Source organism: Ischnura elegans, chromosome 7 (genome assembly GCF_921293095.1).
Source record: "Ischnura elegans chromosome 7, ioIscEleg1.1, whole genome shotgun sequence".
NCBI lineage: Eukaryota > Metazoa > Arthropoda > Insecta > Odonata > Coenagrionidae > Ischnura > Ischnura elegans.
Window position 1 is genome coordinate 114,110,396 of NC_060252.1, and position 21,476 is coordinate 114,131,871.

Here is a 21,476-nt window from a genome sequence, read left to right on the forward strand (position 1 = left end):
GGTCTATCATACATCAGGCAAACTTCTAGATCCCTCAAATGCAGAATAAATGAACATCTTGAGGCAACCGGAAAGAAAATTTTTTGTCTTTCTGCAGCTGCAGAGCATGCATGGTCAGAACCTGGGCATGTTTTACTATTTAAAGAATCAAAAATTATCGCCAGGGAAAATAAATATTTCCCTTGGCTGATAAGGGAGATGACAGAAATAGTGAGTCATGAAAAGAACTTAAATAGAGAGGACAGCTATCCTTTAGCTTCATAATTCAAATGGCTCTTCCAACAATGGAACTCAAATCAATGGCCACCTGAATAGCCTTATACATAGAACAGATTGCAGCTCTGCAGATCAATTGGACCCGAAGACGGGAGCTGAAACACACCCAAAACTTTTCATCCGCAAAATATGAGTCAACGTGGAATGAATCCGAAAAACAGTCACCAATTAACTCGTACGTGTTGATTTACCATGTAAGCAGGCCTTCACACCACAATCCTCACAAAAGCTCTTTTTTAATTATTAAAATCCTCTTCGCTTATGCAACCCACCGTCTCATTGCCTTGCTGCTATTTTAATTTTCCTCTAATGTGCTGCCCATACACATAGTTTACTGGTACATAATTGGTCAGCAATCATAAGATTGGTTTACTGGAGATCTTTGATCCATTATTTAATCAGCTCCCCTTCCCATGCTAATATTTATTTCTCCTTTGTATCCTTAATCATACTAAACCTTCCTTCACCATTTCTCCTATCCACTTGTCATTCAATGATTACTTTCATCGCATGTTTCACAACCATGCCAACAAGATTGTTTTGTCTTCTTTACAGGATTTTCAGTCGACATCTATTTTCTCCCATTCATCGTGAGACTTCCTTGTTCCTCCCACTCTGCCCATCCCTTTGAAAAGATCTTTTCAACTCATTTTTCAGGGACTTTATCATGGTACTTGGCACATTCTCATTTCTTCTAATATTTTTGCTTTCAAATTCCACCTCAAGTTGCATCAACTGCATTCAACATATCTAGATACAGAATGCTCAGAACGAAAGTGGGGGTGGAGTTGATAGTAGCTAACAATTTCATACTACTCTTTTAAGAGGTACTATAGTGAAGCTTCAAGCTTCAACACTAAGGTCCATCACTTGACTGAGGTGATAGTCATAGAAATTTTAACGATTTAAAAAATTAAATTTAAACTAATTGTTGAGAATGTAGTAAACTCTTTCATTTAATCATTACTTTTTATGAAAACTTACTTTTAACATTAAAGTTTTAAGTTAATCAGTATCTTTAAATTTTACATTCAGTGATTCAAACCTAACTTCAGTTACTTATATTCATTAAAATTTAGTAAATGCCTATCTGCTCAAATTTCCAACAGATAAAAAAGAAAATAAAACACTTTTTTTAGAATGCAATGTAGTAGAGAAGGTATTTGCGCAGGGATGCAATGTGTAGGCCTGGAAGAAAGGATCCTAACAAAAGATCCTAACAAAAGCGTGGAGTGGAGTAGATTGGGTGCCCAAGTTTAGGAACACAAAATCGGAATATAAACAGAGCGAAATACATATTTTCATGAATGTAGCACAGTTGATGAACTCTCTACAGCTACTTATATCGAAACTTGAAGCATATTAATAACGAAAGACACTTTGTTTCTTCCACAAGTTTATAAAAATTTCGATTTAATTACCGGTTTCGGCTGTTACTCCATTATCAAATACATACAGACAATATGTGGTGGGGGCAGGTTTATATATACATACTATGGTTGTTACTGTGGGGGGTTGGGGAGGGGAGGTTTGGTTTCCAGCTGGGATTGGTAATTACAATAAGTGCTTGACAAATCTTGAACATACATATATATTCCCCAAGAACAGATGTATCACCCACACTCCTCAGTGACTTTGTGTCGGACTGTGAAGCTTCACTGAGGAGTGAACCACTCGCTGTAAAATACTCAGAGGCATCTGCAGTAATAAAAAGTGCTTTATCAACAGCGAGAAACAACACCCGTGATCCCTGAAAGTCAAAAATGGAAAAAGTGATAAAAAACAAAAAAAAACTGACCTTACAACTACTCGCAGTGATAAGGGAAACAGTGTGGTTATTAGAAAGGAATACACCATGAAGTGTCAGAAATTCATTGATGACAACAATTGTGAATCTCTGATGCATGATCCAATCCCAGTGTACCAGAGACAAATGAAACAAGTGCTCAAAAATAGGGTAGTTTCCTTCATCAAAGAAAACGATATGCATTGATTGCAATTCCTTACCCACCATTAGTGTTTTCATAATATACAAATTATTTGGTTTTAAAAATTCCAGTTTAGACGAATGGCCACGGTAAATTATAACCTCATTTGAAAAAGGCCAGATTGGCGCCCATGCGATTCCACTCCACATGACATCACAGGGACCTAGTTTCTATACGAGTAGATAGGAGTTTTACATGGTCTGAGATTACCAATGCATGCATGAGGCACAGAGTTCAGGGAAACATTTCATAATAATCACACATTAAAAATATCTAAGTTAGGAAAGTTTCCTTCTTTTGATAGGGAAATAATAATCCTTATTTAAGCCAAGCGCTACCTGCTAGCAGCCTGCATTGTATCAGCGCTCAAGCCTCGTCCCAAGGTCACCTCACACGCCGACAGCTGGAACTCGAAATACGTCACACGGAGTTTTCCCATCATTCCTACTTAGCCATCGCATTTTCGCACACTTGAAATTTTTCACTTTTCATTTAATTGCGAAAATAGATATCGTCATTCGAAAATTTAAGAGTGTGAAATGCGTACTCCAAGAGTAATAATCTTTCGATTTAGGCAATTAAAAAATATTAGGAAACCACCCTATTGTAGTTTTCTATTGACAGAGAGAGAGAGAGAGAGAGAGAGAGAGAGAAACGTGGTCTTATCAATATAAACCCCTCAAGCGTGACTTTAAATGCCCGTGGTCATTCTCTCAGCGTGTGCGACACAGCGTTTGTGTCGTCCGATTGCCATGCCTCAAGCGTGCGCGACACACTATGCGTCTGAATGTTTCATTAGGTATTCCTATCTCTTAAGCTTCCATATATGTACTTTTAGTGAGTATATATGTGAGACACATCTGCCTGCTATCGTTCTGTGCCCCTGTGTGGTCTGTGTTTGCGTTCTCGTATTTTTTAGAATATTTTTTTCTAGCTGATGTCAGGAAAGAAACGCTTCCTCCAGGGTCAGCGTCTGGTGGATGCTAATGAAAGATATCCTTCCACTCAAGCTCTGGTTATGTGCTTTCTTAGCGATTGTGTGTGACATGTGGGGATGCTGAATGCTTTCGTCTCTGGTTCATTATCATCTGCTTCTCTGCCTCATCATTTCCTTTCTCTTTCATCGAGGCAATGATAGTGAAGGCATGGACCGTCCAGGCATTGTCACTCAACGCCTCTCGGAGCCTCGAAGACCGGCCAGCATCCCCACATCTTGGTATCTTATTTACGACGTCTGAGGCTAAGGGTTGGGTTGTTTTCATCCCTACGCTTGCTTTGGTGATTTTTTAAATTTTTTTTTTCAGCCTTGAATCCACTCCATATCTGTACCCCTCTTTAGTTGACCATGGCTTCTAGCTCGCGTGAGTTGTGTGATGAGCAAGTGCTTGACGCTTTGGAAGAAGAGAGCGCAGGATGCTCAGGTACTACTTCAGAAATTTCAATTAGATACTCTCTGGATTCCAGTTCCGAAGAGAGCGAAGGACCTTCTCATTTTTCTGTGAATCTTCAAGAAAATAATTGGCAAGAGATTGACAGTGCTGACCCTCCTCAACCTTTTGCGTGTGAATTAGTGGGAAAACAAATATTTCCCGTTCCGTGCATAGATGATCCCTTGGAATATTTTGAGTTATTTTTTGATGATGAAATAATTTCAATTATAGTGATTGAGACAAACCGCTACGCAGCACAGTTTCTTGTTCATGAGAAAGAGAAAATTACGAAGCAAAAAAATCGCGCTTCCAAAAGTGGGTCCCCACAACTCTGGGGGAAATAAGGGTGTATTTAGATTTACTGATGTTGATGGGAATAATTCAGAAACCAAGCCTTAGAATGTATTTTAGCAGAAAGCATTTATTAGAGACTCCATTTTTTCCCAATGCAATGAGTGAGCAAAGATTTTCATTGCTCACTAAATTTCTCCATTTTGTAGATAATACCGATGAGGAATTTGTAAAAAAGGATCCAAAACTGTATAAAATTTTACCAATTAGTGAATATTTGAAAAATAAGTTCCAAAAAGTGTATATTCCCGGTAAGGAAATCAGTGTAGATGAGTCTTTGTTGTTGTGGAAAGGTAGACTGTCGTGGAAACAGTATATTCCCATGAAAGCTTCCCGGTTTGGGATAAAATTGTTTGAACTTTGTGACTCCGCAGGGTATTTATGGAATTTTATTATTTACTGTGGCTCAGGGACAAAATTGGGCTGTGAAATCACAAAGGACAGATCTTTTTTCAACTAAAGTTGTTCTAAGTTTGTGTGAGAAACTATTAGACTTTTTGATTAGAATTTTTACAGTTGTCCCGATCTTTTCCTTAGGTTAGTTCAGAGGACAACAGATGCTGTTGGAACCGTGAAAATCATGTGTAAAGGTATGCCAGTAAACCTCAAAAAGAAACTAAAGAAAGGAGAAGTTGTTAGTGCAAAGTGTGGGAAATTGGTTGCTTTGAAGTGGAAGGTTAAACGCCATGTTGCATTGCTGACTACAAAGCATTCACACCAAATGCAACCCATAAGTCGAAAGGGCGGGCTAGAATGTGTTAACAAACCTATGTGTGTAACTGAATATAATAAATATATGGGCGGTGTAGATTTAAGAGATCAACTTTTAGAATCGTTCCTGCTGGAAAGAAAAAGGACAAAAGTGTGGTACAAGAAATTATTCAATCACTTGGTTAATACGGCTGAGTTAAATGCGTACATATTATACCGTAAGGCTGGTAATAACAAAGATCACCTAGCATTCAGAATAAGCTTAGTGCACAAAATAATTGCTAAGTATCATGGACAGAATTTAGAACAGCGCAAAGGACGGCCCTTGGATATCGATACGGAATGTACGCGATTGACCGGGCAGCATTTTGTTCAACAAAACCCGAAAACTGAGACATTTAAGGTTGGAAGAAGAAAGTGTGTTGTGTGCACAAAAAACGGAAAGAGAAAAGAGACAAGATATAGATGCAAAAACTGCCCAGGAACACCCTCACTCTGTTTAGAACCCTGTTTTGAGCAGTATCACACACAGGTCAACTATTAACCACCGGATAAGAGGAGCAGGAAAAAGCTAATGGGTCTGAATTTTGTAAGTACGTATTCATAATTAAAAATTAAAACGATTGTTTATATAATATATTTTTTTGGATTTACTTTGCATAGTGATAAGATTCAAAAAAATATTTTACTTCATGCCTGCACAAAACCTGAAGTGCCTCAAATTAAAGCACCCTGGGTGGTTTAAATGCCTACGTTTAAAGAACCGTATAAGGACGGAATAGCGAGGACGCATATGCTGTGTCGCGCACGCTTGAGGGGTTAAAATACATAAGATCAATTATCCCATCAGACCTGTAATATCACACGTCTCATCGCCAAAGCACAAACTGGCATACAAATTGAACTCCCTTTTCCGCAACATGTCATACATCCCAAAATTTGGAATTAAAAACTCATTTGAGCCTTCATGAACTTGAGACTCCATGACTCTTCCAAGTAATTCAATAATGGTTTCTTTTGATGTTTTGAACCTTTTTACATGTGTCCCCGTTAACGAGGCTCTCAAAGAGGTGGAAAAATTCCATGACAATTCAGAAGCCGCCACCAAACTATAAAGACTAATGCAACTCTGCACCAGTTAAAATTATTTTTCATTTGACCACAAGTTATACCGCATGAATGAAGGATTGCCCATTCATGGCTGCCCAATTTTCACCTCTCCCAACAGATATATTCATGGGCAGCTGGGAAAGAAAACTTTTGAACTCTAAGGATGGTTTACTTAAGAATGTTTTTTTTATTGGCATAGATATGGTAATGACATAATTTGTTCGTGGACAGGCAGCAAGCGACAACTTAACATATTTTCATCCCTTATAAATGGTATCCTTTCCCTTGGGCTACAACCTTGTCGCGGTGGAAAGGCTTGCGCGCTCCTATGACCCCTAGAGCTGCACTGGCGGGATTAATTCTAAATTATTCCCAGTAGGGCCACCCATGCCAGATAGGTCGAAGGGTAGGAGCCAGACGAAAGGTAGTCCGCGTGATGGTGTCACGTAAAAAACACTGTTGGAATGGAAGTGGGAAACCCTACCAACTATCTCTTCCCTGAACACATGGAGTACAACCAAATGAGCCTCGGAATCTCATCGCCCGGGACCCGTCCGCAAAGGGCGGGTGTCGGGCACGGCAACGAGGTCGGCAAGGTCCTCGGGGTCGCCAACATGCGAAATCCTTGCAGAGACTTATCATCATCAACATCAGTGGCAGCAGCAATGAAGAAAGAAGAAAAGAAGACCAAGAAGATGGAGAAGAAGAAGTCTGCTATAAATGTGGGGACGTGGAATGTGAGGACTATGATGAGGGCGGGAAAGTTAGAAAATATCAAAAGGGAAATGGATAAAGGGAGGATAGATATCTTAGGATTATGCGAGGTGAGGTGGAGGGATGGGGGGGACTATTGGAGTGATGGGTATAGGGTTATATATAGTGGAGGGGAAGAAAGCCAGCGAGGGGTAGCTTTAGTATTAAACGGGAAGATGGGTAAGCGTGTGGTAGGTATAGACCAGGTAAGCGATAGGATTCTGGTGGTAGAAATTGAGGCGCGGCCCACCAACCTTGTGGTGGTCCAGGTTTACATGCCCACTAGCAATCATAGGGAGGAAGAAGTAGACGAGGTGTATGAACAGCTCGAGGAAATAATTAGAGACACACCGGGTAAGAAAAATCTGGTAGTGATGGGGGACTGGAACGCCTCAGTCGGGGAAGGGAGGGATGGAAACGAAATAGGAGAGTTGGGTCTAGGAATACGGAACGACAGGGGAGAGAAAGCAGCAGAATTTTGTAGGAGAAACAAATTATTCATCACAAACACGTGGTTCAATCATCATAAAGGGCGAAGGTACACGTGGAAAAGTCCAGGGGATGCGGGGAGATATCAAATAGACTACATTATGGTAAGACAGAGGTTTAGGAACAGTGTGAAAAACTCGCGCAGCTTCCCTGCAGCGGATGCGGATTCGGACCACAATCTAGTGCTCATGAAATGCAACGTAAGATTCAAAAGACTTATGAAAGTTAGGAAGGCAAAGAAATGGAACGTAGAAGCCCTGAAGGGGAGTATGAGGAGAGAATATCAGGAGCTAGTGGACATTAGTATACGGGAGATTGAAAGTACCAAGACGGTAGAGGAAAGATGGGATAATATAAAAACGGGAATAGTCAAAGCGGCGGAGAAGTCAAATGGTTACGTTGACAGTAGAAGGATAAAGAAGCCGTGGATAACGGAGGCAATGGTAAATGAAATGGAGGAGAGGAGGAAGTGGAAGAACGTGGACACAGAACAGGGCAAAAGAATGTATAGGGAATTGAATAATCGATTACGACGTGAAACTAAGAGGGCAAGGGAGGCTTGGTGGAAAAGACAGTGCGAGGAAATGGAAAAGTTCCAGAAGGATGGAGAAGTAGGCGCGTTGTACGCCAAAGTTAAGTCGCTATCGGGCGGCAAAAGAGGACAAGCCATGTCTAAAATTAAGGCTAAAGATGGGAGGATGCTAACCGAGCGAGAAGAGGTACGGGGTAGGTGGGAGGAATACGTGGAGGACCTGTATGACGGAACGAACAGACCAGAGAGATTGACTCTAGAGGAGGAAAGTGCAGTGGAGGAGGATAATCTGGGGCCGGAGATATTAGATTCAGAAATAGAGAGATCACTCCGTGATATGAAGGCTAGGAAAGCAGTAGGCGTGGACAACATCCCGTGTGAGCTTCTGAAGAATCTAGGGAAGGAAGGTAAGAAAAGGTTTTTCGAACTAGTGCGCAAGATCTATGAGGAGGGATGTTGGCCGGAGGATTTCGTGAAGACGGTTTTAATTCCGCTTCCGAAAAAGAAGAAAGCTGTGGAATGCGGAGATTATAGGACTATCAGCCTAATATCCCATGCGGCTAAAGTAGTGCTGAGGATATTGAACAGACGAATGGAGGCGAGGGCAAACGAGTATTTGGGCGAAGATCAGTTTGGTTTCAGAAAAGGGAAGTCAACTCGTGATGCAATAGCAATAATGAGGGCCCTCGTGGAGAGGAACCTAGAATATGAGCAGGACGTATATGTGTGTTTCGTGGATTTTGAAAAAGCGTTTGATAGGGTGAACTGGGTAAAGTTAATGGATATTCTCAAGAGAATAGGTGTAGACTGGAGGGATAGACGACTGATTTGTAATTTGTATATGGCCCAGACTGCGCAAGTGAGGATAGCGGACGGAGAATCTGGGTGGGCAAGCATTGGCCGAGGTGTGAGGCAAGGCTGTCCTCTATCGCCACTGCTCTTTAACGTGTATGCTGAAGAGATGGTAAGGGAAGCGTGGGATGAGTTAGAAGCTGGGATAAAAGTGGGAGGAATGATGTTCAAATCAGTGAGATTCGCGGATGACCAGGCGTTGATCAGTCAGTCAGCAAGGGGGCTTCAGGCCCTAGTGGATGCGTTATACGAACGTTGCGAGGAGTTTGGGATGAGGATTAATCACAAGAAAACTAAGGTAATGCGGTTTTGTAAAGCATCACGAGCGAGGAATGTGAGACTCAAGATAAAGGTGGGTGGTGAAAAACTTGAGCAGGTTGAGCAATTCAACTATTTAGGCAGTACGTTAGAGGAAAACGGATACAGTAGTAAGGACATCAGGAAGAGAATAGCATTAGCGAAGGAGGCGTTCATGAGCAGGAAGGAGCTTCTGAGAGGATCGTTGTGTAAGAGTTTAAAGAAAAGGTTAGTGAAGAGTTTGGTTTGGAGTGTTGCTCTCTACGGTGCGGAAACGTGGACTCTGAGGAAAGAAGACGAGAGAAGATTGGAGGCGTTTGAGATGTGGGTATGGAGAAGAATGGAGAGGGTGAAATGGACGGAGAGGAAAAGGAACGACGAAGTGCTGGATATGGTTGGCGAGGAGAGAAAGCTTTTAGATGAGATACGCAGGAGACAGAAGGTTTGGATGGAATTAGTGCTTAGCGGTGAGGGGATGTTGAAAATGGTGTTGGAGGGTAGAATGTTGGGGAAACGAGGGAGGGGAAGGAAAAGAATAGGATTTTTAGATAGATTGAAAGAGAGTAGGCCTTATAGTGAATTAAAGAAGGCAGTGCTGGAAGGAAAGGGAGGCTCCCAGATCACCTCTTTAGTACTCCATGGAAACCTACCTTAATCGGTAGAATACTATAATAATAATAAATGGTATCCACCAGAAAATTACACCAACGACCGAGGCTGGAGGACAAATATAAAATTTTTAAGATTTGACAATCTCAATTGAAAATAATAGACAAAGGTTTTCCATTTACAGAAAATCCACCCATATCGATGCCATAATAACCAACAGTTCATGCCATCCCCAGTCTCATAAACATGTATCCTTTCACGCCATGGTTCATCGCATTCTTAGCATTCCCCTTTGGGAAACTGATTTTAAACAGGAATTAAATACCATACAACAAATTGCTCTTAACAACGGATATGAGCTATCTTTAATCACACAGATTTTAAATAGGAAATTAAAACACATTGCTCACTCCAAGTCAAATTCCTTGCTATCCATCGAACCTGGCACTTCAACAAAATGGTGTAAAATACCTTTTATCGGCCCTTTATCAAAAGCTGTAACCCAAGCTATCCCTAAACATGAATACAAGGTTGCTTTTTAACATAAAAATACCTTGGGAAGACTGTTAAATATGCTTAAGATGTTATTGAACCCAAATTAAAATCTGGCATTTATAAATGAAAGTGTTATAACTACTTTTTATGCTACATCGGCCAAACGAGACAAGACTTCAAGACAAGGATGAAGGAACACAGGGTGTGCTGGAAGAACAAGGATGATACGTCAATGATACTTTTCTGTGTGTGAGAGTACAAGAAGACAAGGATACCTTTTAAATCTCCAAACCAAAGGAGGCTTTGAATCATATAAATACAGATTTTATATTCATGGTTAGCTTCCAAACCACCACTGTATGTTCCGGTTCCAAGATCAAGAGTTTGATGTTGTAGGTGATAAAGTGATGTTTTCTGGTTTCCCCGATGAAAATGGGAAAGTGGAGAGATTCAACATCATCCTAGCATCTGGAATCAACAATTTAAAGAATCATCAAAAGGCTTATGCTCAACTCCCCATTATTTTCCTAAATTTACGAGACCATCCAACTTAGAAGTAGGACTGAATCTGATGGATGTGGGAGGATCCCCATGAAAATGATAAGTTCTGATGATGTATCATACGGACTAAAACCAGTGCCTTACACGGACCACAAGGAATCCAAAGTGAAATATTGACCCACGACCAGCATCAAGGGGTCTTGTCTCAGAGTGATAAAGTTTATAATTAAAATTGAAGGCGATATGTATGTATACATAGTGACAATAAAAATTATCTTCAAAAGATGTTTTGCTACCTTTTTTTAAATAATAACACAGGGTATAGCTTGTATAAATGTTTATTTTCACAACAATATTGGTAATTTCAATCAAAAAATTTTGTTTCGTACACACCAATCGGCCAACCAGCATTTGTTCTGGATAACGATAATTGCCAATTCTTTGATGACAAATTTTCATTGCTACCCGCGTTTTAACAGGAATAGCCGATTATTTTAGGAGGATATTATGGGTTATTTCCTGCAATTTAGTGACATTAGTATTAAGGTAAAAAGGTAAATTCAAATAAAGAAATTAACAGGTTGATGCCAATGGATTTGGATTTCTTTCTATTTTTTCCAGTTAGTGATTCTTTCTATTTCTATTAACCACGTATTAAATTTTGAAATAACTTCTCCTTCAAGTCACGCATCGAAGCTATTTTTCCTTGAGAATACGCGGAGATTATGGATATGTTGTTTAAATTATTGCTATTCATAGTACTTAATGAATTTAACACGTAAAAGGTATTTCAGTGAAGGATAAGAGTTCTCGGAACGACCACTGCCTCGATAAAACGATGGAGGGGTTGGGGGTGCTCTCCGACCATGTGGAGAGTTTAAATAGGGTGGTTTCCTATTATTTTTTTATTGCCTTAATCGAAAGATTATTACTCCTGGAGTACGTATTTCACGCTTTTAGATTTTTAAATGACAACATCTATTTTTCGCGATTAAATGAAAAGTGAAAATTTTCAAGCGCGCGAAAACGCGACGCGTTAGTAGGAATGATGGGAAATCTCTCCGTACGTCGTATTTCTGGTTCCCCCTCCACCCGGTGAGGTGACCTTGAGGCGAGGCTTAGCGCTGATACGTCGCAGGCTGCCAGCGGGTAGCCTAGTGCCCTGCCGCCTGGTAGCGCTTGGCTTAAATAAGGATTATTAATACCTTATCAAACGAGGAAAACTTTCCGACCTTAGCCAGTTTTAATAAGTGATTATTAAGACATGTTTCCCTGAGCTCAGCGCCTCATGCATGCATTGGTAACCTCAGACGACGTATATCTCCTATCTTCTCCTATAGAAACTAGGTCCCTGTGACGTCACGTGGAGTGGCATCGCATGGGCGCCAATCTGGCCCTTTTCAAATGAGTATAAAAATGGACCATTGCCATTCGTCTACACCGGCATTTATAAAACGAAATAATTTGTATATTATGAATACACTAATGGTGGGTAACGAATCGCAATTATTGCCTTTTGTTTTCTTTGATGAAGGAAACTACCCTATTAGCGTTAAAAGTTATAAAAAACATTCGTTTAACCTTCCGTCCAGAATGCCCAAATAAACCATACTCCTGGTTAATGTTGTGACCTTTCCCAACCCATCCCCCTTATCACCCTCCCAAATACCCCACCCCCGCAACCCACTTGACAAACTGTTGTTGTAATTACCAATCCCAGCTTGAAACCAAACCTCCCCTCCCCCACCCCCCACATTAACAACCATAGCATATACAAACCTGCCCTCACCACATACTGTCTGTATGTATTTGATAAAGGAGTAACAGCCGAAACCAGTAATAAAATCGAAATCGAATTTTATAAACTTGTGGAAGAAACACCTTGTCTTTCATTGTTAGCTCTCTAGCTACATTAGATTTATCTTTATCAAGTATGATGCAGGTCATAAGCACAATGTGAAAGGATGTTTAGTACAGCAGGGCTTTTAAATGGATAGAAGAGGACTCATGTCTGATACCAATTTTGAAGTATGAACATTATTAAAGTGTAATGAGTATTCAAGTTAACGATAAATTAGTAATTCAGGATGTGTTTGCCTTCTCCTTGATTTTATAGACCGTTTCCTCATCACAGATAGAGGAGACACGGCACACCCTGGTCTGACATTAAATCACAGCTTCTTGGCTATATCAACACATATATAGTAGATAATAGTCATAAAGCAAAGACATTTAGTCCAGTGATGTTCTTTAAGATAAGTCCGGTACACAGTTTGAAAATATGCAGCAAGAGTTTCGTCTCCATGGCTGAAGAGTTCCTCAAGGTAATGAGATTTTTCCAGACGCATCCCTTTTTAAATCCTCCACAGTGGAGGTGGGGGAGAGGGTCTGGGCCTTTTTTGAAGTTGCCCACACAGATATGATGGCCTCAAGCCATCCTATACCATTTTTCTGAACTGACGGCGGCTGGGTGGAAAATAGAAACTAGCCAATGAGAAGCACTGCCCCTTCCACCTCTCCCTTCCCCTCCATCCGGCCGATCGGCATTGCCAGCCTTGGGAATAACGGTACTTTCGGGGGCGGCAGAACAAGCACTGTGGGATCTCCAAAGATTTCGGCTTGGCAACACTGCTAGCTGGACAATCTACCGATTCGATCAATGGATTTTTCTTCCTCATAGGAAAATCCACAAGGATTAGTAGCATATTAATAGCGTACGCTTGGTTTCGTTAGTAGTAGGACCCGCCCGCCTTAGTGACGGTGTGGGATTCCTCGTCCCTTCCCTTCCTTCCCTATCCCCTCCCCGGAGGCGTCGTCGGGCTCTCATCGTGGCGGCGCCTCCTTCCTTGTGCCTTCCCGTCCTTCCCCTTCTGGGTGCAGAGGAGAAAAGCTAGCGCTTACAGTCCCTGCCCCAAGAGAATATCCGCGAGCCCACCCTAGGGTTTCGTTTCCATTGCTAGCTGGAGAGCGATGTGCACTGCACGGAGTTTGGAGAGAGACTGCGGGCTCTTCCACACTTTCTCATCTGTCGCTCTTCTGTGATTGGCTAGAAGAGAGTGGGTGGGTTGCGAGTACGCTCAAGGTCAGCTGCCGTCAGTTCAGAAAAATGGTATAGTGAGTCGGCTGAATGAAAATTTTCAAACACAATGGAGTTGGATTGTCACCAATCAGAAGCAACTGTTTGGAATAAAAATCGATTGGGATGATTCCGATGTATGTGTGATTCCGATGATTGGGATGATTCCGATGTCAATCACAGTGCCCCCAGGGCTGGGATGACCACAGAGATTCTCTCCTGCCCCAGCACCAACGTCAACCTTCCAGACTCCAGAGCAAATGACACGTAGTCCAGTTATATACGTACCTCCACCTCACTTCCAGCCAACTCTCCAGTTCGGATGAAGACGCCCTACGCTCAAGATAAAAGAGGTTAACGTCCCTCATTCTTTGTTCTGTCATCGAGGGAATGTTATCTCATCTACTGGCCAATAGCAACTTTTTGGGAGTTCTATGACTCGCCTTCTTCTCTATCTATCTCAAATGGTGCCCACCAAATGGGTACCAAAATAATATCCAAAACCTTACTTTGAAAACTTTTCTTGGTCATAATTAAAATCACATTAACTGAAATAGAGAGAACCAATAAATCAACTAACTTTGAAGAGATAATTTGTAGGATAATTTCATACACTTTTGTTAATTGCCTGTGCCAAGCATAGGGATGACTAGATCATTTTACATGTATGCACATGAAATTTATTTTTCACTGAAAATTTGGGCATACGATGAACAGTTTGCGTAACACACTTAAATAGGAAATTTTTAAAATTTTTTTCCAGGAAACTGAATGATTACTCATTTAGTCCCTCCGTCAACGGAAAAAATGCTTTATAGAAAATACAACATTCATTACATAATTTATGTTTTTATTAAATTTTCAAACAAAGTATGGTAACAACATCATACTCAACATAAACGTCAACTTAGATTAAAATCTTTTCACCATATTCTGGAAAATTAACAACTCTTTACAAGGAATGAATACTAAGCAAAAGATGCCTACAGAAAAGCAACTGCTTCTACAACAAAAAGGAGCTATGACAACAAGCTCAATAGACTTCAATGAAAACGTTTTAAATGCCAGAACTTCAGACTTCTTTAGTAAGAAGAAACTTTACTGATTGAATGTCAACCAAATCTAATCATTTACAACCTACAAACCATATCAACCTTGTTAAAAATATATGCACTTATTCTTACATACAGAATTTCCAGCAGGAATATCCCACACAACTGGATCAGCAGTTTTTTTAAAAACTCCGTTCAAGTTTGCCGCACAATAAAACATTCTTCAGTTGGTTGCATCCACAGTTGCATCACCAGCAACATTAAATAATGTCAGTAATTTCATATGTTAATTTGTACCCTAATTAGATCCACATAATCATATTTGAATGCAACTATTCCTTTGCCTAAGTTCCCAACCACTAATATTAAATGCAGATTCTACTTAGTTACAGCTCAATCACATGCATCCAGAGCAATGTAATCACTTTAAAAACATACCAAAATATGACGACCTTGATAAAATTTTCAGGATAATCCATCACATTGATTTACTTTACAATGATTTATTTAAGACAGTTATTACCACAATTTCTTATGATATAAATGGTGTTACTTTTCTGGTCCCCAACAAAAAAATTGACTTGAGTAAATTGTTTAACACTTCCGATTTTAAAAAATAATTTGGAAGATTCATGGATGACTAGAATGGCCTCTTGCAATGGCAACCTTAAAATCCCAACTCTTCCATACATGAGCTTGATATTTGGTAAACTATTAGGATAAGGCTCTCCAATCTTCACCTAGGCAAGCACTATTATTCACAGGCTATGCCAATCATTGATATTTCACGGTGGCTCATAATGTACACTAATTCAAAATTTGAACAGAAGCAACTCCTATGAATCACAGTTTATGTTATTACTACACTATCAAGTTTTGATAAAACTAAACCAAAGGTTCACAGTTAAGTTTGACAGTCACACTTGAACACTTGTTTCCTTCAAGATCACAAGAGCACATAACCATGTGTTTCACATCTAGAAACTCTAAACACATTAAGAAGCAGGGGAAGATTCACGTGTGTCGGTGTCAGTATCCCACAAAGTAGTATAGTTTCAATATGAAATACATATAGGCACACAAAAAAATACTACATGAGTTTATCAGAGTGATCAGTTAAACATCCATGAGACCCATTGTTGACAAAACTATCTCTGGGTTTACAATTTCAAATATTACAGAAAGACCGAAAAAAAATTCTCATGCCTAAATTAATAGTTATGTAATACCTCTCGAGGGTGTTTGCTAAATAACCAATAGAAAAATCAATACATTTAAAAAAACACGCAATTCAGCTGAAGGTGCTTCTAAAAAAATATTCTGTCAATAACTCTTGCCGTAACATATGACGAATACATACATTTTCAGCCAAGCCTGCAATGCCTACATTCACTCCACAACAACCCCAACTCAAAATAAGAATGCCCATAGCTTTACCATAGTATGCTAACAATTAGCGGTGTGAATACTACATAATATCCAAAGTAGTAACCGACCCAAAATCAAACGAAAGTCATGAATAGTGCTAAAATACTTTGAAAAGACTGTTAGAACAAAAAAAAAACACTTTTGTCATACCACTCTATAAGTTTTTCAACCTAAAGATTTGTTTGAATAGGTGAGGGCAAAGCTCACACCAGACTACGCTACAAGCATGTGAAATTCACACTTACAGGTTCATGGATTCAAATCCTTTCCCTGCTAGCACTTGGAACATTTTCACTCGGGGCTGTCCATGGGCTTCACTCACAAGCCTTTTGATCGGTATCTCTGTTTTACCCACTGACATTCCTTAAGTGATTATGAAAGAACTTCGGTTTCTGTACTTGACACTCTTTGATGCTAAAAAAATTACACCATGCGGAATGTGAAACATTGCAATGCCTACATTTGAAAATTAATACATTTTTCCAGCGCTTTGAGCCAACTGTGGTGCCATTTTCTTTCAACTGACACGTTTTGACTTTAGTTTCCATATTCACCAGCTAATAACTTAGTAAGTAGTATGGTGATGTGCCTAAGTACCATTTTTAAACTGATTCTTGTATCATGATGCACATTAGATCAATTTTGGTTTAAATGACATTTTTTTCATAGTGGTAACCTGCATTTTTTGGCGGCAAAGACAAGCCCCCTCCCCAAGAAAGACGACTAAACAAAAGACTTAGTGAAACTCAAGAAAAATGCGGAAGGAACACATGGAAGTTATGGAACCAGTGGGAAATGGGGGGCTTCAGTACATCAACACTAGGATTGTTATGATGAGAAGATATTTGGATGGCATGGAACTTTAGAATTAGAAACTCTCCTCCAGAAGGAGAAGAGATTTTTACATCTGAAGACAGGTTTTTAACAGCCCAACAAGACTTAACTAAAATCTTAAACAGTGGAAATTAATCACTAAAAGAGTACATCTGCATTGAAATTTATCACTCAGGTTTCATGGCATTGCCTAAAAAAATCCACAGCAAAAGAGGAAGAGTAGATGTACTGGTTATAAGTGTGTCAGCAGGTCTTTTTTAAATCCCAGGCAACGAAAATGTTATTTTCACCATAAAATTCACACTTTCAGAAGAGAACCAGATGGCAAGTCCATCAAAGAGACATAGCCAGCTCCACAGCGTTCAGAATAAGGACATCATTGACCAACGTAAAAAGGTAGAGGCTGCAAAAGCCTGAATGGAATTCAGCAGTCACAATAGTTTGGAAAAGAAATCACGAGAATTTCATGGGAATGTTAACACTTTCACCAAGCTTTTAAGTGCCAATCATGAGAATAACTCCACTGCCAAATTCACTGTCTCAGAAAAATACATGATCATAAAAATAATGGGGGTGAGAGAACTAATAAATGGAAATAATGACTACACATAAAGGAAGCAGACCAGCCTCAGGCAGAAGCAAAGGGTGTATGCAATGAGAAAATAAAACAAGTTGAGAGCCATGGCAGCCAATATCCCACCTATGAAATCTTGAAAATCAGAAAAGAGGGCCTCCAAACAAGGGGATAAAATTTTATTGGAATTTGTACCCAAAGATATGAATCAAGTTTCACTCTTCAAAACCTGTGAGCCTTGTATACCAGCAGTTTAATGGAAACTGCTGTTGCTGTCCATTCATTATTGATGAAGAATACGACTCATAAACGGGAGACAACAGGCTAAAATTAAATGGAAATTAAACTCTCAAACACCAGATAAAAATACAAAAAATTGGCATCTAAATATGTACTTGTCAGGAGTAACTACGCACACACTTAAAGAGTAAATAATGAAATAATGTCAATAGAGCCCCATTTGCAAGACATACCTTAGGGTGGAACTGACAAAATACTGATTAGTGCCACTTTTTGGTAGTCATTCCTAAGGCTTTGTTAACTGGCAAGTAAATTTCCAAAAAAGTTATTAATCCTAATACCAAGTACATACATCAATATGAGAGAGGCCACTAAAACTTGAATTTGCCCAACAAGAGTAAACTTTCTTCATTACAAAGGAATACATTAATGACTAATGCTATGTAGCAAAAACCTCTGGCAACTTAAACATTGACAGAACGAAAACAAAACCACTTGATCAATTCCAACAGGTCCAGTCAAGCACACATCAAGCAGCACAGTGAATAAGCTTTTTAACGATGAAAGTTTGTTGCCATGGGTTTACAAATCAATCAATATATGTATAATGAATTCAGAATTGTAATTAAATAAATGTCTGTTACATATACCTACTCCAGTTCAGCTTGCACAATAATTAGAATGGAAATATTGGAAGTGGTCAGGAAAAAAATCCAACAATTGCAGTACATAGTTTTCTATAGAATTTGCAATATTAAAAAAATATTGAAATCAATAAGCACACAATCACTCCAGTGACTCCCATGCATCATGAATTTGATGCATTTATAAAACATGTACAATATGGCATCTATCTCTTATTTTCTATAAATTCTTCCTTAGTTTGATGGTGAAATTGTATAAATTAACAGCTTTGTACAAAAAAATTATTTACAGAAACATACAATTCTGGACAGCGCAACTTCCAGCAATTATTTATGTAGAAAGTCACTAGGAATGATACTCGAATACATTGAAAACATGACTTCATAGTCCAATTCTCACAACAGCAAGAGATAATCTCCCACTGTTGAACTCTAAAGACTGAAAGACAGCAATAATAACTCCAACATCAATTCTGTCCTGTGCTCCAACTAAGCAATTCACCAACTTGCTTCCCGACAGAATTGAATCTCTTTAAATGCCAATCATCATCACAGTAGAGTACAATAATATGAGAAAAGCCTCTCAGTACACAAGGAAAGCATCATAAAATGGAATGCATTAAAATGTAAAAGCAAAATAGGCTCACCAAGAGTTGTTTGTGCCTTTAGCAGTTAAGTCAATTTAATAATGAAAGGTAACAGCTTTCATTAGAAAATATCACTGTGATAACAAGCAAGAACAACCAGCAATAATAAAAAAATTCTATATGGTGGATTTATGTGCCAAATAGACCAATAAAATATAGACCAATTTATAAAATATAAATTGGTCTATACGATTGTATAAGCTTTTCAAAGTGACATTTAAACTGCACGTTTAGTATATACCGCACAATACACAGATACTTATACAAAAAGAAATTTTGAATATTAGTATTAATGCTCTGATTCAAAACCTCAATCAATAATCATTAGTGCATTTGTTGATCACCTTCCTTAAAAAGTGCTCCAGGTCAAATCAACAGTTACAGTCTTTGTAGTTCAAAACCATTTGATTAGTTTATAGTTATGAATGTGAAATCATATAATGGTTACCTCTTCCAGTGATTCACTCTATAAATAAATACTTGATGATTCAAGAACTCATTTTACAGCCATTAAGACATCAGCAAAAAGCTGCTGGGAGACGACAACAATAGTTTCCTTAGTATGGCAAATTTAGAATTATTTGCAAAAATAAGATAAATCAGCACATGAATATCCAAAATATAACAAAATATTTTTCGATACATTGCATGGACCTAAGTCTTTAAAACGTTTTTTTACACAGGTGTAGCCTATAAAAATATAGCTAGAAACACTTGTGTGAACCAGACACCTTATCAGGGAAAACTTTGCTCCTTGCAAAGTCAATCCAGAGCAAAGAGAGATTTATTTTCTTCTCAGCCTTTCAAGCTTAAAATATTCTTAAATCAGACACACTTCTCATTATATACCAAAAAATACAGAGCACACAAAAAATAGTTTTTGTTGCATATATTCGAGGAATCAATACTATCTGACCCCTTATCAACAGGACAGAAAGTTTTTCACGTCTCGGCCTCCTGAATGCATGCTCAACAAACTAACGTATGGGTGCAATGAGATGCAAGCCCAAGCAGGAATCATGTTCCCTTCAAGTCCATTCTTTCACACCATGGTGGGTGGGAACCGACACACATTTTAAATGCAGCGGAGGGAAGATGCCACACAAGAAGAGCAAGTGCAGTGTACCTGAATATGATGGAGCGTACGAAGATCACAGTTGGGTGATGGCTCTCTCATTCCTCCAGCAACTCCTCTCCCCCTCCCTTTGGTTCACCACGCACTCCACGAGCAAAGATTGCCTCTGTTCAACACGAGCGTACACATTCTTGAACACACTTGGGTCAGGGCAACACTTCGACGTAGTTTTCAGGAATCAAACCGGTTTTCCCATTCAGCATTCCTTCAAGCCATCCAGGTTCCTGGGAGTGCCTCACTATAGACAAGAGAGAATTTCATTAGTTTCTTCAAATATCAATGTAGTTACCTAAGATTTAATTTAAGCTGAGGATAAAATAGCCCGAATTTCTACCCATGACTCAATGTGAATGAACTTGTAACTGTCAGAGAAATTATTATTGCACCTTTTCTTAGTAAAAGATCCATGGGTTAGGCACCGGATAAGGCTGTTGAAGGCTATGAGGAGTGACTCCCTCATCAAGGCTAATACCGATTACGACTGACTGCAATAGAAGGCTCATGGCCACTGTGGAGCTATCTTCCTGCAGCCACAGGGATTCATGAGGAAGTCAGACATGGGCTAAGGCTGGATGCATTGAACTCAATCACCATAAACATGAAAGACACACACATTTTGTGAAACATCTCCTGAAAAATGAGCAGCATACTTTTGAGGAACTCTTGGAAATTTGAAATTGCGTATATATAAGTTAAGGAAAATATCGTCAACGAATTTTAGTGATCCTTCCACTCCTTTCACTTACGTGAGTTGTGGGGAAAACCCTACCCCACTCTCTGGACAATGACTAAAGGGTCTCATGAATCACCCACTCATCCCCTTTGGAAGGAGCCTCTTCCCGCCCACCCTTACCAAACCACTGCCACTCACCTGACGACTGTGTGTATACATAATTATGCATTGAGAACAGTTTCAGAACACGCATTTAATTTTTACCCTGAGATGCATGCTTTTAATTAATTACATTTATACTATTACACCTACTATTACCCCTGAGCACTGAAAACTGACCTATGACCTTTTCTGTGGACAACAATTTACCAGAAAATATTGATACATATTAGGGATGGTCAGATCTGATGCCGTAAATTCAAATATCAGTGGATAAAAGATTTCACTGGACAATGAAATCAGATTTAAATTTGCAGAAGAAATCGAATCTGGATCCGAAATTTTAAATTAATGCCTCAGGAATAGAAAGAGTTCCAATTCTCTCTTCCCTTCTGCCGTTGCACTGCGATGCATGTCCTACTCATGAACCATTTCGTTAAAAAGCTCTCGCAGTGGTTATTCTACAGAATTTCAGCCGTGGAAAATTTGAAGGCAAATTATGACAGGCACATAGAGCGACTCTTCCTAAGAGATCATCAAAAGAAGCTCAGTGCCATAGCATAATAACCAGCTCAAAAGTAACTACGATGCAGTTTCACAAAACCACCCTCGACCCTCCT

General features: G+C 39.3%; 1 protein-coding gene across 1 annotated transcript in view; it reads right to left on the reverse strand.

The window, feature by feature from the left end:
• Window positions 1–14,299: 14,299 nt before the first annotated feature.
• Window positions 14,300–21,476, reverse strand: part of LOC124161920 (rho GTPase-activating protein Graf-like) — a 162,987-nt gene continuing 155,810 nt past the window's right edge. The window contains exon 21 of the mRNA XM_046538181.1: window positions 14,300–20,262. Coding sequence (XP_046394137.1) covers window positions 20,171–20,262 — 92 coding nt within the window. The 3' untranslated portion in view covers window positions 14,300–20,170. The remainder of the gene's footprint in view (window positions 20,263–21,476) is intronic.